General features: G+C 39.4%; 1 protein-coding gene across 3 annotated transcripts in view; it reads left to right on the top strand.

The window, feature by feature from the left end:
- The window catches only part of PCDH11X (protocadherin 11 X-linked), a 560,187-nt gene extending 548,495 nt beyond the window's left edge, over positions 1-11,692 (top strand). For 2 of the 3 annotated variants that reach the window (XM_089536700.1, XM_089536701.1), the window contains exon 7: positions 10,008-11,692. In XM_089536700.1, the coding sequence (XP_089392826.1) occupies positions 10,008-10,399 (392 nt within the window). In that variant the 3' untranslated portion in view covers positions 10,400-11,692. The remainder of the gene's footprint in view (positions 1-10,007) is intronic. The other variant, XM_089536702.1, reaches the window with a different exon arrangement.
- Positions 11,693-14,136: the final 2,444 nt, after the last annotated feature.

The raw sequence follows: 14,136 nt of genomic DNA, 5'->3' as shown, positions 1-14,136 counted from the left end.
GTAAGCCTGAGGGCAGGGAACCGTCCAATTAAAAATATTGTATGTTCAGCGCTGAGTAAACTTACAGCGCTTTATAAATAAAAGTTAATAATAATAATAATAACTAATTGGATGTTTGCATTTTTACAACCTGAAGTACACATTAAACACACCCACATAATGGAGTTAAGTTTTAAACTTTAACATGGATATTCTTCTTAAGAATTTAAGGAGACATGTAAAGAGGAACATGTACAGTAATATCTGGCTACTCTATATTTAATGGGACTTGAGCATCCACGGATTTTGTTATCCACGGGGATCTTGGAACCAAACCCCAGCGTATAACAAGGGTCCACTGTAATAGTACTCCTCTTTTCTGTTTTGGCCATGCCTCACACGGAATACTGTGTCCAGTCTGGGGCACCACAATTCAAAAAGGATGTTGACAAGCTGGAGTATGTCCAGAGGAGGGCCACCAAAATGGTGAAGGGTCTGGAAACCGTGCCCTATGAGGAATAACTTGAGGAGTAGGGTATGTTCAGCCTGGAGAAGAGAAAACTAAGAGCCCTGCTTTAAATATTTGAAGGGATGTCCTATTGAGGATGGAGCAATCTTGTTTTCTGCTGCTCCACAGAATTGGACCCAGAGCAATGGGCTCAAACTACAGGAAAAGAGATTCCACTTAAACCTTAGAGAGAACTTCCTGACAGTAAGAGCTGTTTGGCAGTAGAATGTGCTTCCTTGGAGTGTGGTGGATTCTCCTTATGTGGATTCTCCTTCTGTTTTTAATCAGAGTCTGGAGTGCTCTGATTGTGTATTCGTATATTGCAGAAAGGAATTGGACTGCATGGCCCTTGTGGTATATTCCAACTCTATGATTTCATGATTCTGTGAATTGCTGGTGACTACTGCCTGGACCTGACTGCTCAAGTCTTGCAAACTAAGGGCTGTGTTTTCCTTGAATGAGTCAATTTGCCTGTATTGTGGTATTTCCTCTTTTTCTGCTGTGTTCAAATTTACTCAGTATTATCCTCTTTTCTAAAGAGTTGTGTCCTCTAATGATACGCTGAAATCCTAGAAATTATAGCCAGAATCCTTCTGCTGATATGGGAAATTTTGGGGGTGATTACAGAAGGTGGTATTAATTCATTTAATGGTTGAGGAGACTGGGGGAAGCTGTAAGGTGGTGTCTCAGCAGCTGTGTACTTACAGTCAGCCACAGCCCAGACAGAATATAGCCAATTTCTTTTGGATGCCCTGCTCCTCTCCCTGTCATACCCCAGCTTACTAACTGTCCATGGAAGAGGGACACCCTGCAAACAGATAGGTTGAATACAAGGAACGGAAGCGCTACACCTAATGGAGTTTTGTGCTTTGCCAATGCAATACAGGATCTCAATGAAAGTGTCATTTCCCAGGAAGGAGGTGCCTAGATAGAAGGCTCAATCATTCTTGCTGGATGCTTAACTTCATCTTTCCTTTGTCTTTCTTTGTCTTGGCAACTGCAAGGGGATCCCATTGTCTTCAAATTCTCCCTCCCTTCAATTTTGTTCTGCTTGCAGAAGGTCCTAAATTCCTCCCCTGCCATCCCAAGTTTGAAAAACCAAATAACCAAGATGTGGTGATGCTTGAGATCCTGGAAAGTGACTGTCAATCAGTGAAGACAATACTAAAGTAGACTGACAATCTGAACTGACATGAGATTAGTTTCAGTGGCTGATATCCATTTGAGAGTCAGCGGAGCAGAAAGATTGATTAGCATCAATGCACTGGCTTTCAGAGAGCAAAGGTAGGGAGGATTAGGCTGGCAGAAGCATGAACAGACCCAGCAGTTTATCTGGGACCTTTCTGCTGACTTCTTGGTTGCCATACTGGTCATGGAAAGAGTTTGGAGTTTTATCTGGACTTAGACTTAGTGTCTACACAGACACACACACACACACACAGAGTCATTTTAAATGTCCAATGGTCAGTTCACATTAACATTTTGATGTGTGACTGTATGCAATGCTTTGCTTGTGACTATTGATATATTTGTAATGACCTCGTGAAATCATTCCGGTTATTTCATTACTTATCATAAAGGTGTATTCTGGCTTACAGATAGGAGGAATCTCCACAAAATTTTTCCATCACTGCCCACAGACAGAGCAACAGATGGCCCAAAGAAAAAGGCTGACTGGTTCCCTCAAGTACAGACATCTTCTCCAAGTTGGTTCTCAACCTAGTCAAGATCAAGTAGGGAGACAAGAAAGGAAAGGAAAAGGTACCCAGACCATTGCCATTAATTGATAGTAGCAGGAATCCATGATAGGAAGGAGTGGGATACATCCAGAATGTATAAGTAATGAAGATGGCATTCTCTGAGCTGTTGGTGAGAGGGGAATCCATATGACCTGGGGGATACTCAAGCCTCATGAGAAGTAGCATAGGATGAGAGTGGCTGCATGCTAATCCCTGGAAATTTTGTGCGGCACCCTCTTTCTGAAGGTGGTAAATTCCAGTGGGTCAGTTCACATGAACTGGATGAAAGTAGTCAGGGTGTGCTACCATATGTCACTTGTGGTAGCATTCATTGTAAACACTCCTGATCTTGGATAGCCTGCAGTGTTTGCTGGACAAAGTACTTTAGTGAGACCACTGGCCATTTCAGTGCAAGCCTTGATCTATATGGACAGTGCTAGAGACCTTACAGATCATAGAAGACTGATTAAATGAAACAAATATGGAAACAGGTTTACTGGTTTCATATACATTTTATTGCTGTATCCACAACATATATAGGAACACGGACTGTGAGAAGCTTGAATTATGGGAAGCACACTGTAAAAGAAGACATGTAATATATATATATATATTGCAATCTTGGGATGAGCAAACTAAAATGAACAGAAATTTGACATTTTGAGTCAGATAATCCACATTTATGCTATAACTACAGAAGGAGAAAAGGGGAAGAAGTTGAAACACTGTGCTGGAGTCCAGGAGGAAACTGATCACATACTAAAATAAGCCTTGTTATTCATAGGCAATTGGGATACAAAAATAGGAAACAGGGAAGAACAAAAATTCTTGGAGAATTTGGCCGGGGATCAAGGAACGAAGTGTGATAGCAACTGGCTGAATATATGAAGCCAACAGTTCATTACTAACACATCCTTCAGGCCAAAAAGGCTGCTATATACATGGACATCACATGATGGCCATTATAGAAATTAAATCGACTACATAATTGGAAGGAGAGGACAGAGAAGCTCCATTCTCTCTGTAACAACAAGACCATGGCAGATAATGTCATAGACCATGAAGTGCAAATAATAATAGGTTTTAAAAATTAGAATCCAGGTTAAAAGAAACAAACAATAAAGCAATCACTATGCCAAAAAAACACACCAAAAACCCAACACCACAATAACTTTTGTTGCAAAAATACAAATTACTCTTACATGTTTTAGTTACTGGACAAATTGCTTAAAACTGCCCTTTTAAAACATTTGATTGGTTAAACATTTTGGGGTGGGTGGATGGGAGAGGTTCAGCCATTTGTGTTAAAATAATCTCAGTTTGTATCCAGAGCCATTGCACTGCCATTGGATAAGACATTTTAAATAAAAGAAAGGCCCTATCAATGTTTAAAGAAGGAACAGTTCAAAAGTGAGGCAGCTAATGAAATATTTAATCAAAGCCATTGCTATCTATACCTCAAATCTAGCACAATGTGCACCATTCTGACACTAGGGTTTGGGGTATGCATCGGATTCTTCTGGATAATAATATGAAACCATTCATTACATTTTTTGGTTTAAAATGTTTAAGGATTCAAGGGGAAAGAAATATTTTTCAAGTTATTGCCACGAGGAATTAGCAGTAATAGCTCTAGGGAACCTGCTCTCATGCTATTTCTAGGATAATTTAACTGGCTCCTCCACCGTTATGGTGATAATGTGTGGAGAATACATTAACTGAACATAAATTCGGAAGCAAAGGTTTCCTTTATCCATAATGTAAACTAGTTCACTTGCCCCAATTTTTTTTATAAGAATAAGCTCTTTATAACAGCCTAAAAGTTAAAAGAAACCTATCAACTACTAATGCGTGCTCTACTAGGACCTAGGACTATAAAGCTGTAAAGTTTGGGAACTTTTAATCATGGCCTTATTTTCCCTCAAATTTATATTATGCTTATATGGAGAAACTAAAATATTCATGGCAATCTGCTCCCAAAGGTATTTGATTATTATACCGGGGGTGGGGGAGGTAAAGCATATTATAACCGCAATCATTTTGGGGGCTCAACATAAAAGTAGCTTGGTACTAACCTCATTAAAGCAACTCAACTTGTACTAACAGATGTCTTCTACTTTGTTCTTCATTTTCACTGTCATTTTCAGTTTCTTACATAGCTAAAAACTGTTAAATTATTCTACCCAAGTGGCTACTTCAGGCCACCAGAGTAATTCCAAGCCATAATTTCCTCACATTAGATCCCACTTCCTGCACAGATGGAAGTACAACCTCTAGCAAGAAACTAGTGCATTCCTTATTAGCTGTTTGCTGACATGAACAGCTTAAGCTTGTCATAAGAATCGCTTAAACAAGTTCCTGCAGAGCAGATAACACTGCCGTGTGCTACTGGACCTGTTTAATAAGCAACGCTTCAGCAACTGAGAGACACTTCTGGCTGTTGAAAGAATGGCGCTGGCACTGCCAACCTCACATTCATGTATGTACTGTGTTGGAAAATATGAAAAGTAGAACGGCAATGACATAATTATAGCAATTTGCTTAATTCTGTGCTAATTATTGTTTGCTTTATGATGAAACAAGAGTGTTTGAAATGGAAGGTTGGATGGCACCCTTCCAGAAGTGCATGACAGCCTCTGGACTGGCTTTTGTTAAGCTCTAACTCCATTAAGCAACTACTGCATTAAACAAACAAGCAAAATAATAGCATTTTTAAGAGCACAGCAGGTCTTTCTTTTTCCCGCTAAAAAATAATTGTGTACATATGTATTTATTTGTTTGCAAATGTACATCCACAAATTCAAAGTAGTCTACATCAATAAAACATTTAAAAAATACAAAATAAATAAATACAACAAATGTTCAGTACTTGTATACTCTCATAGCACACGTTCTTTATGACATTCAAATGAGAGATATCAGGGCGGACAAAAAAGGTGACTCTTGCTCAAATAATTATGCTTTTTACATGCATAAAAACATGTCCTACCAATAGGCAAAACAAGGCAGCTGATCCTTGTAGCAAATGCTGGAAATGAAGCACTACAGGAGGACAGTGTGCTTCTTGTGGCCTGTGATGTATCTCCTTTACCTAGACCACTGTGTCCTGTCAACAGTGTTGATATAAAATTGTTGTAGCTAATCTTATTTTACTTTTTACCATTTAAAAAAAAAATCAATAATAAGAATAATATCCTTTGGGTGTTATTCTCTTGCCTAGCAATTTTACTTTAGTTTTAATTTTATGATTCCAGACTAGCAATAGATTGGAAACAATTTTACGGTTTGGTTTTAACCAGCCTTTATAATTAATAGGCTTATACTGTAGATTCAAGTAAGGTTAAAGGACTGTATTACTTGGCTGCATAAGGCATTATTACCTGTATCACATGGTTGTATTAGATACTGTAATACGCTAAAAAATTGGTTTTTACTAGAAGTCAGAAAAAGCATGGTAATATTAATTCTAACAGGGACATAGTAAGTACAGGAAACCACTCAATGTGGTCTTATGTAACAACGTCTGGCAGTAAAAGGGAAAAGATAGCTGGGACTAATGAAAGAAAGAGAAGGAAGAAAGTAAAACATGTTGCTGGCGTAGGGAAAGATCAGAATGAGATCCAGCCAAAGGCAAATTTAGACAGTGCCATCCCAGGAACAGACATGGACAAGTCACCGACTGTTATAACTACCCTAAATAAGGTGAAAGTATTGGACCGCAACCCGAAAGCAGAGAAGGAGAATGAAAAGCTATACCCTGAAATAACGAATACCCATCTAAGTCATGATGAGAGCCCATAGCTTACTTTGAGGACCTTCCCCTATTAGACGAACTGTTAAGGAAGGAGAGAAAAATAATAGTGGATTCTCAAGAGCCTAGAGAAGAAATTATAAAGCAATTAATAGCTTTGGAGGCAGAATCTCAGAATGCTCAGGAAAATTTAAGCGAAATAGAATCAGAGCAAACAGTTGGGAATAAAGTGTGTGTGTATACACACACACACACACACACACACACACACACACGATATATATACAATTCAAGATAGATATACCATTCTAAAAGACCAGGGTAATATAATAGGCACCATAAAGGCCAATTTAGGAGTAATTTGCCTTCTGATAAGTGAGCGGATCTTGAAGGCAGCTCCACCAAATGAGGTTAAACAAATGACCGAACAGGTAAATTTGCAAAATAAAACTGTTACTACTGTTAAAAGTAAAAGTAAATTTGAAGCAAAATCTAAGAAAATAGTGAAGAGGTGTGGGAAGATGGCTTGATGGCCATCTGTCGGGTATGCTTTGATTGAGAGCTCCTGCATGGCAGAATGGGGTTGGACTGGATGGCCCTTGTGGTCTCTTCCAACTCTATGATCCTATGATTCTAAGAACCAGAAGAAAGAACTATTTAATATGAAAAGATCAATAAACTTTAATTTTAAAAGATTGTTTAAGCTTTTGGAACCAAAGACAACACCCCGTAAAATTAAAGTTGTTCACAGCATAACAGTATTGTCAGAAATGAGGCAATTTCAGTAACAGAGTATGTTAAAAGCATATTCAAACATTTTTGTGTGCTCACTCATCATTCATCTTTAAACTAAAACATTCCTGTTCCCAAGACTGCCCCTCCTTTCCTCTCTGTACCAAGCATTCCCATCGAAATGACCTTGACAGTTTAAAGTACAGTCAGCCCTCCTTATACACGGATTTATTATACACGGATTCAAGCATACACGGTTTGAAAATGTTCCAAAAAAGTATAAATTTCAAATATCAAACCTTGATTTTCCACTTTTTATAAGGGATACCATTTTGTTCTGCCATTATATTTAATGGGACTTGAGCATACACGGATTTTGTTATACACGGTGGATCTTGGAACCAAACCCCAGCGTATAACAAGGGTCCACTGTACCTTCTTCTTTCCTTCACATGCACTCATTAGGCAATTTCAAAAAAGATAAAAAAATAGAGGGATCAGTTAACCTCAGTAACCTCCGTTAGTTTGCAACATGAAAGCCTAAGAGACTTTTTGTATCTTACTTAATACCCAGGATCCTATTTCCCCACTGAAAGGAAAATGAGTATAGAAGGCTTAAAGGCAATAGCATTCTCCCACTCAGAGGATCTGCTATGAAAATTATACTCAGACATCATGATTATGTTGACAGCCTGATCCTCTACTGTTTTTGCTAATCTTCTTTTAAAAGCATCTAAGGTCCAAAACACACTGCAAAAATAGCCCAGTCTGAGACCACTTCAACTACCCTGGGTCAATGCTAGGAAATTCTGGGAACTGTAGTTTTGTGAGACATTTAGCCTTCTCTTTCACAGAGTGCTGGTGCCACAATAAACTACAATCCCCAGGATTCCCTAGCAATGAGCCAGGGCAGTTAAACCTGTCCTAAACAGAATTATTTCTGCAGTGTGGTTTGGACCTAAATCAGTCGGCAGCACTGCAAACCTAGAGATGAGTCTGAGAGAAGTCATTTACCCTTAAGTGACCATAATTATGACATGTTCTAATAGTAGGTTACACAAATGAATTATATATTAGTATAAGATCTACAGATATTAGATCTCTAATGACCTGAAATTGGCTTCAAAACATTTTCCAGCCCCCCTGCAGCAGGTTTTTGAAAGCTTGTGGGGAGAAGGCTGCACAAAGGAATTCCTTGTCAGCTTATGATGGACTTTCCAATTCCATAACAGACATCCAGCACTGATGATAGCATACAGGCCCACATCTAATTGATGTCCTGAACTAGAGCAGGTCCACTGAATGGAAAGTCAAAAAGTATGCAAATCCTATTGATTTAATTTTAATGGGTCTTCTCTAATTGAATAGCTCTCGTGGATGTGTGTGTGGGGGCATGTGTATACATAGAATTGTAGTTTGAATGTAAAATAGCTTACCTTTATAAATCATTTTAGAAATATACTTGTTCTGCTCTAGGATTGTTTTCCCCTGGACTTATTCACTGCAATTGCAAGGCTGTCTAAATCTTACTGTAGCCAATAGTATAGGGGACCAAAGTCTGCACAGCATCAAAGCTTTTGCCTACTGTAGGAGGCAGTTAGGATCATATCTTTCCATCCCACGTTGCAATTTCTTCCACTCAGATCCTTGCTGAATAAACTTCTTGATGTTTTCTCTGTGTTTGTGATTATTTATTGGGTATATTGACATGCTCTGTGTGTGAGAGGGAGAGGGAGAGAATACATCCATTATTAAATCTGTACTTTGTATGAAATTTACAATGTTAGCTCTAGCATCAGTTTAAGACACTATCATGTGCTTATAAAGCAGAAAACACCTCTTTGTCTTTAATCCAAATGAGCATTCAGGTCACAGCAAAAGGTGCTAAAGATGAGGGATGAAAATAAGTTGTTGCCTGATATATAGACACACACACTTTGTTCAAAGTAGTAAGGAAGTGTAAGTTGATAATGGGTGGCCTATCCCTCTTCTGATTTAGAATTAAACCACGTAAATTTAATTATTCTGTAAGGAGTGCCCTAAATTGCAGGGTGCCCTTAACTGACTGGATTGGCTCTGTCATATTAGCTTTATCTTATTCCTGATAATTTCATTTCCTATGGCTCCTGTGAAACCCTGGATGCACCTGCAAGCTCTCAGATGCATTCTGGGGACCATGGGAACTATATTTCCATGGCTTCCATTGGTCCCATTTGTTACTGCCCACATTCATCATAGTATCAAAGGGAGACCTTACTGATACTGAATAATGCTTCCAATTACCCTTATTTAGTACATTGAGGAAAGAAAAGTAGTGGCAGAGAGTGCAATAGAACAGGAAAAGATGTTTCAAAGTGTAGGCAGAATTCTGAAACTGGTTGTCAAATATATTCCCTTTAAGGAGCCCTACTCCCTCATTCATTATGAGATTGCCCAAGGTACATCATCAGGCAAAACTTTGCCAAGTTTGCCTGGTTGTGGGGGGAGATGGTGATAAAGCACAAATGCTAGTCCACAAGACACATCGAGGTAGACTTGGTAGCCCTGGAGTTCAGAACGGTTATCAGCATATGTGCCTATCTTATATGCTCATGTATGTCAACCTTATGTGTACGGTAAGTCAAGGAGAGGTCTGAGAGCCAAAATTATGGATTTTGATATGACGTGTGGATAAGCTGGGGGTAAAACTTAGGGGCATGTAACAAACCATGCAAAGGATGAAGCAAAGGAAAATGATGCCAAAGAGTCTACAAAATTCCAGCAGGCATAACTGTTTGTGCACATGGATGAAGGAGTAGGGAACTACAGCAAATGGTGGCTGTGTGATATGTGGGGAAAATGACCAAGCATAGACGGGGATAAGAAAATGTACATGTGTCCTCTCTTGGCTCTCTTTTGAGGGAAAGTGCCAAGGAGCTGGTACCACTACTGCTGCCACCGCCACCATTTCCCCAGCCAGCAGCACTCAAAAAGGCCGAAAACAGTGCTGTGGCTGAGAGAGTAGAGCGGCTGGTGCTTCTTTCAGGTTCTTTGGGGACTGACTGAGCTTTTGCCTTTTGCCAGTCTACTCAGACCCGTTTTTGATAAGAGTTAAGGTACTATACTTTCACTGATGCATGGATAAGATGACCCAGGTTGGTGGGGGTTTTGTTGGTTGAATTTTTTTTTTACTAACATTTCTAGACTTATATATGAGTATATATTTTGAGGCTCAAGAAGCATTTTGTAGGCTAAAAGTCTCATAAGGATATTTTAAAGTGTTTTCTAATCTTTGTCGTCTTCTCTCTCTCTTTTAAAGCAATTGAGGTAAATCTCCAAAAAGCTCTTGCTGAAGCTTCTGAAACCTGCACACAGGAATGTCTCATCCTTGGTCATTCTGACAATTGTTGGATGCCACCTTCATTGACCCAGTACCAGCAATCCAATCCTCCTCTGCCAGCATTTGGTTTCCAGCAAGGATGGGCACGAGGAGCTATACCAGAAGGAAGGCACACCCTCGGAAGGCACCTTCCCAAGGATGATACAGAGAAAGGCCAAGGAGGACCTAGGCCTCAGTTCTACAACACCTGTGAAAGACTTTGTGCCAGTGAGGACCCAGTCAAAGTTATTCCTCTTGCAAACTTCATGCCTACTCAGGCAACACCAGTGTCGGGAGGCAGCACCACTTTGATACATGAGCACCAGCTATAAAGAAATGTCTTGACAAATCAAGCTATTTTGAGCATTAATGTGTGAGTGTACATAGTCACAGCTTAATGCAGTTTTAATCCATGTGCAAACCTCTACAGGTTTGTGAATATTTATGTATATAGAATTCTGAATTGAAGCTGAAAATCTATACCCTAAGTAACAAGTTAAAGACAATTCAGCTTACTCAACAAATAACAGTATGCATAACAAAAAGAACACAAACAAGAGATGTGATTATTTTCCAATACATTGTCAAGGCACAGAATATCATTTGAAACTAAGGTTGGTCTTTTTCTTTACAGAAATCACAGCTTGTTTGGGATGAAGATCCACTTGGTGGCAGTGAAAGATACAAGAACTTTCAGATCATCTCTTTGCCTTTAGATCATTGTTTTATTTTGTACATGATAAAATAGTAACATTATTAGTGACCATATAATTATTAGTATATCCACCTGGCAGAGCCTTGAAATTCTACATAAGTGGGTCTAAAAAGAAATATCTTTTCTTCCCATTGCATTGGTGAGTTCTCTGTAATGGGCAGTTAAGATACCAAGGGTTGCAGTGTACTGTGGCCTTAAATATGGTACAGTGATGGAAGGTATAACATAATTTAAATAAATAACTAAAATGTTCCAGAGATAACTTTAAAGTAATGCATATACTGATACACACAACAATATATATAGATAGATATAGATATAGATCTGAAATTTGAAACATGTTAGCCCACAGAACTGAACTGAAATTCCTTAGATGTTTTTTCCTAAAAATATGTCAGATGTTTTTATTGTCTAGAAAAAGAAGGCCATCGTAGAATTTTCCATACATGCTCTCTATTTTGTGCCAACAGTACCCATAATCTTATGCCCTTGAATGATGCTAGGTCTGCAGGATTCAAAACGGTGCACAAACTAGCAAGACATTTACTACTATATTCACTTGCAGTGGCAGTATACACACATCTTCAGGAATGCAGGAGCTGTGATACTGGGAAACTGGAGCCCTCAGCCTTATTGTATTATATTGGTGGACTGGGAGTTTTGCTTAGTTTTCAGTCTTAATATTCAGTTTCAGAATGTTCAAAAAGTAATGAAGAGTTTTGGAAGAGGAATAGGTAATTTATATGGTAAATTATGTACAAATTAACTCCCTCTCTCCTAGCCCAACAAATGGCAAAGCATTTGGTATAGCATTCCTTCCACCTCACTCAAGCTGTAGAACAAAAACTAAGGAGATTATCCCACTTCATTTTTCACCCAATGCGGGCATAGGTGAAAACAGGGGTTATCGCACAGCAAAATTCCACCAATGCTGACGGGTGGCTACAACCCATCTCCAAGCCACGCTTAGTCTGCAAATTTTGCAAGGACAGAAGCTCCCCATCCTTGAAAATCAGGGGGCTAAGCACAGCCTGGAGATGGGTTGTAGTCACCCGGCAGCATCGGTGGCGCTTTGCTGTGCGATAACACCCATTTTCACCCATTCAAGCCTGTGCCCGGGTCGGGCAAAAGATGAAGTGTGATAACCTCCTAATACTGTACACTAGGGCTGAGGGTCCTCCAAAATTTCCCCTTTGGGCATTTTCTTAAAACTTGCAGGGGACACAGGAATGTTTGCAAAGATGCAAAGGAGGATAGTCTGTTGCCACAGGTTTAATTTAAAACTTATGTCATCACAAAATGCTAGCCAAAAAGAGATCACATTGTTAATGTGCTAACATCAGAGTACAGAACAGTATGGTGCTTTACATGAGCAGTTTAAAATGTTGAAAGTTTCCTGCCCTCAGGCTTGACATCTAAAAAGATGTGACATATATGAAAAAGGGAAAAACAGTGAGGGAGGAGATTAAGTTCAGCAAATCCTGGCTGCTGTTCTCCCCTTCCCAGACCACAGCAGTGGCAGTTGAGAAGGAAGGAGGGCCCTTCATCAGCTGCTAGGCTTAGGCATGATGGAGATGAAAGGAATACTAACAAATAAACAATTTGTTGTCCTCTCCCTTGGGTCTTGCACTAAGAGAAAGGCTGGCTATAAAGTAAATAAATAAATGGGGAAGCAAATAATGGCTGATCCTTCCCATGAGACTTACTTTAAAATTGAGGAGATTAGTGCATTGGCTTTAAAGCACCTTATCCTCAATGGGATAAAGGTGCATTTAATTTTTGAAATGGGTGTTACCGCATTCAGGCCAGATGAATGCAGCCAGTATACATCCCAGATGCCAGCCAAACGTATCCTGCACCTTTTAAAAAATGGGAAAATCCCATTCTTGAAAAACTGCAGGTTAAGCCCGGCTGGCATCCAGGTTGTACACGGGTTTCATTCACCTATGGCTGAATGTGATAACATCTATTTTGAAAATTAAATGTGCCTTTATCCCATTAGGGATAAGGAGCTTTAAAGCCAATGTGCTAATCTCCATAAGCTTTACTAAGGGACAGAATTCTGCAGCATCAGTAAATGGGGCACTGCAGGATGATGTCTCTAGTCCCTTCCTACCAGTAAGTGGTGGTGCAACTGTGAGAAACAGAAAACCCAGCTTCAGGGGTTCTGACACAACTTCTTTTTGCACCACCATTCTTTGATGAGAGTCCTGGAAATATTATCCTTCATTCCCCTCTCACCAGTACCACAGAACACAGTCCTTCAATAGAGCTTGCTTTTAAAGTGGGTTTTGGTGGCATTTGGTGGCATTGCAATTGCAACAGTAAAATTTTTAGTATATACTCCTGGCAGAGCCTTGAAATTCTACACAAGTGGATCTAAAAAGAAATATATCTCTTCTTCCCTTTGCATTGGTGAGTTCTCTGTAATGGGCAGTTAAGATACCAAGGGTTACACTGTGCACTGTGCAATCCATAGTATATACTGTACTGTGGCCTGAAATATGGTACAGTGGTGGAAGGTATACAATAAATAAATAATTTTTCCCAGATATTCCAGACATAAATGTGAAGAGGAGAAACAAAGTTATGAGGTTGTAAGTCTATATTATGGTGTCCTAACCCTCTTATAGGGGGACAGCTCACAAATGCTTTGTCTAGGCATTCAGAAGGGGAAGGAAATTAGCCTGCAAGACCATCTGCCCTCAGTTATGTCTTCATATAGCTACTTCTCATTGGCAGCATGGTGATGTGACAGCACCTTCACAAGATGTTGTGAAGAAGCTAAAAAGTCAGAGCCTGGGCCAACAGAGAAGAATGGGTGGACCCAAATGAAGAAACAGTGGAGTGGGAGCATTTTGCCTATACTGAAACTCCCCCTTTATCCTTAAAACATTTGTATTTGGCTCATGATAAGCTAGCCAAGAAAATACTACTCAGCACCTAATGTTCCATATATTTTATATAAACACACAGATTCTTATGCAGAAAAACAACACATGTTGTTTTCTTGCGTATATTTTTTGTGCAAAACCCAATAGTTCTGCACAGAAATCAGTGTACTTGTCACAAATACGTGTTTACTGTACAAAACCATATTTTATGCACAGGAAATCCGCATGTATTTTTGCACAAACAAATTTTGCCCAATGAAGTTCCAAAGTGGTCTCTTTACAGGAAATCTTACAGTGGGTCTCCTTTGCCTCCACAGGGAGTCTTGAGTGTTGAGACACCCTTTTTAAATGAAGAATGCAAATATTAATGAGTATGCTTCACTTCCCTAGATCTAACTCACTGAGGCAATCTCTCTAAATAAAGAAGGCTCCATGCTGCAGATATTTCCCCTCCAAATTG

The sequence above is a fragment of the Sceloporus occidentalis genome, unplaced genomic scaffold (assembly GCF_023333645.1).
Source record: "Sceloporus occidentalis isolate IW3139 unplaced genomic scaffold, rSceOcc1.0.p SCAF_8, whole genome shotgun sequence".
Classification (NCBI taxonomy): Eukaryota; Metazoa; Chordata; class Lepidosauria; order Squamata; family Phrynosomatidae; genus Sceloporus; species Sceloporus occidentalis.
The sequence above is the reverse complement of the archived record's forward strand: the minus strand, read 5'-3'. Positions and strand labels throughout refer to the sequence as shown.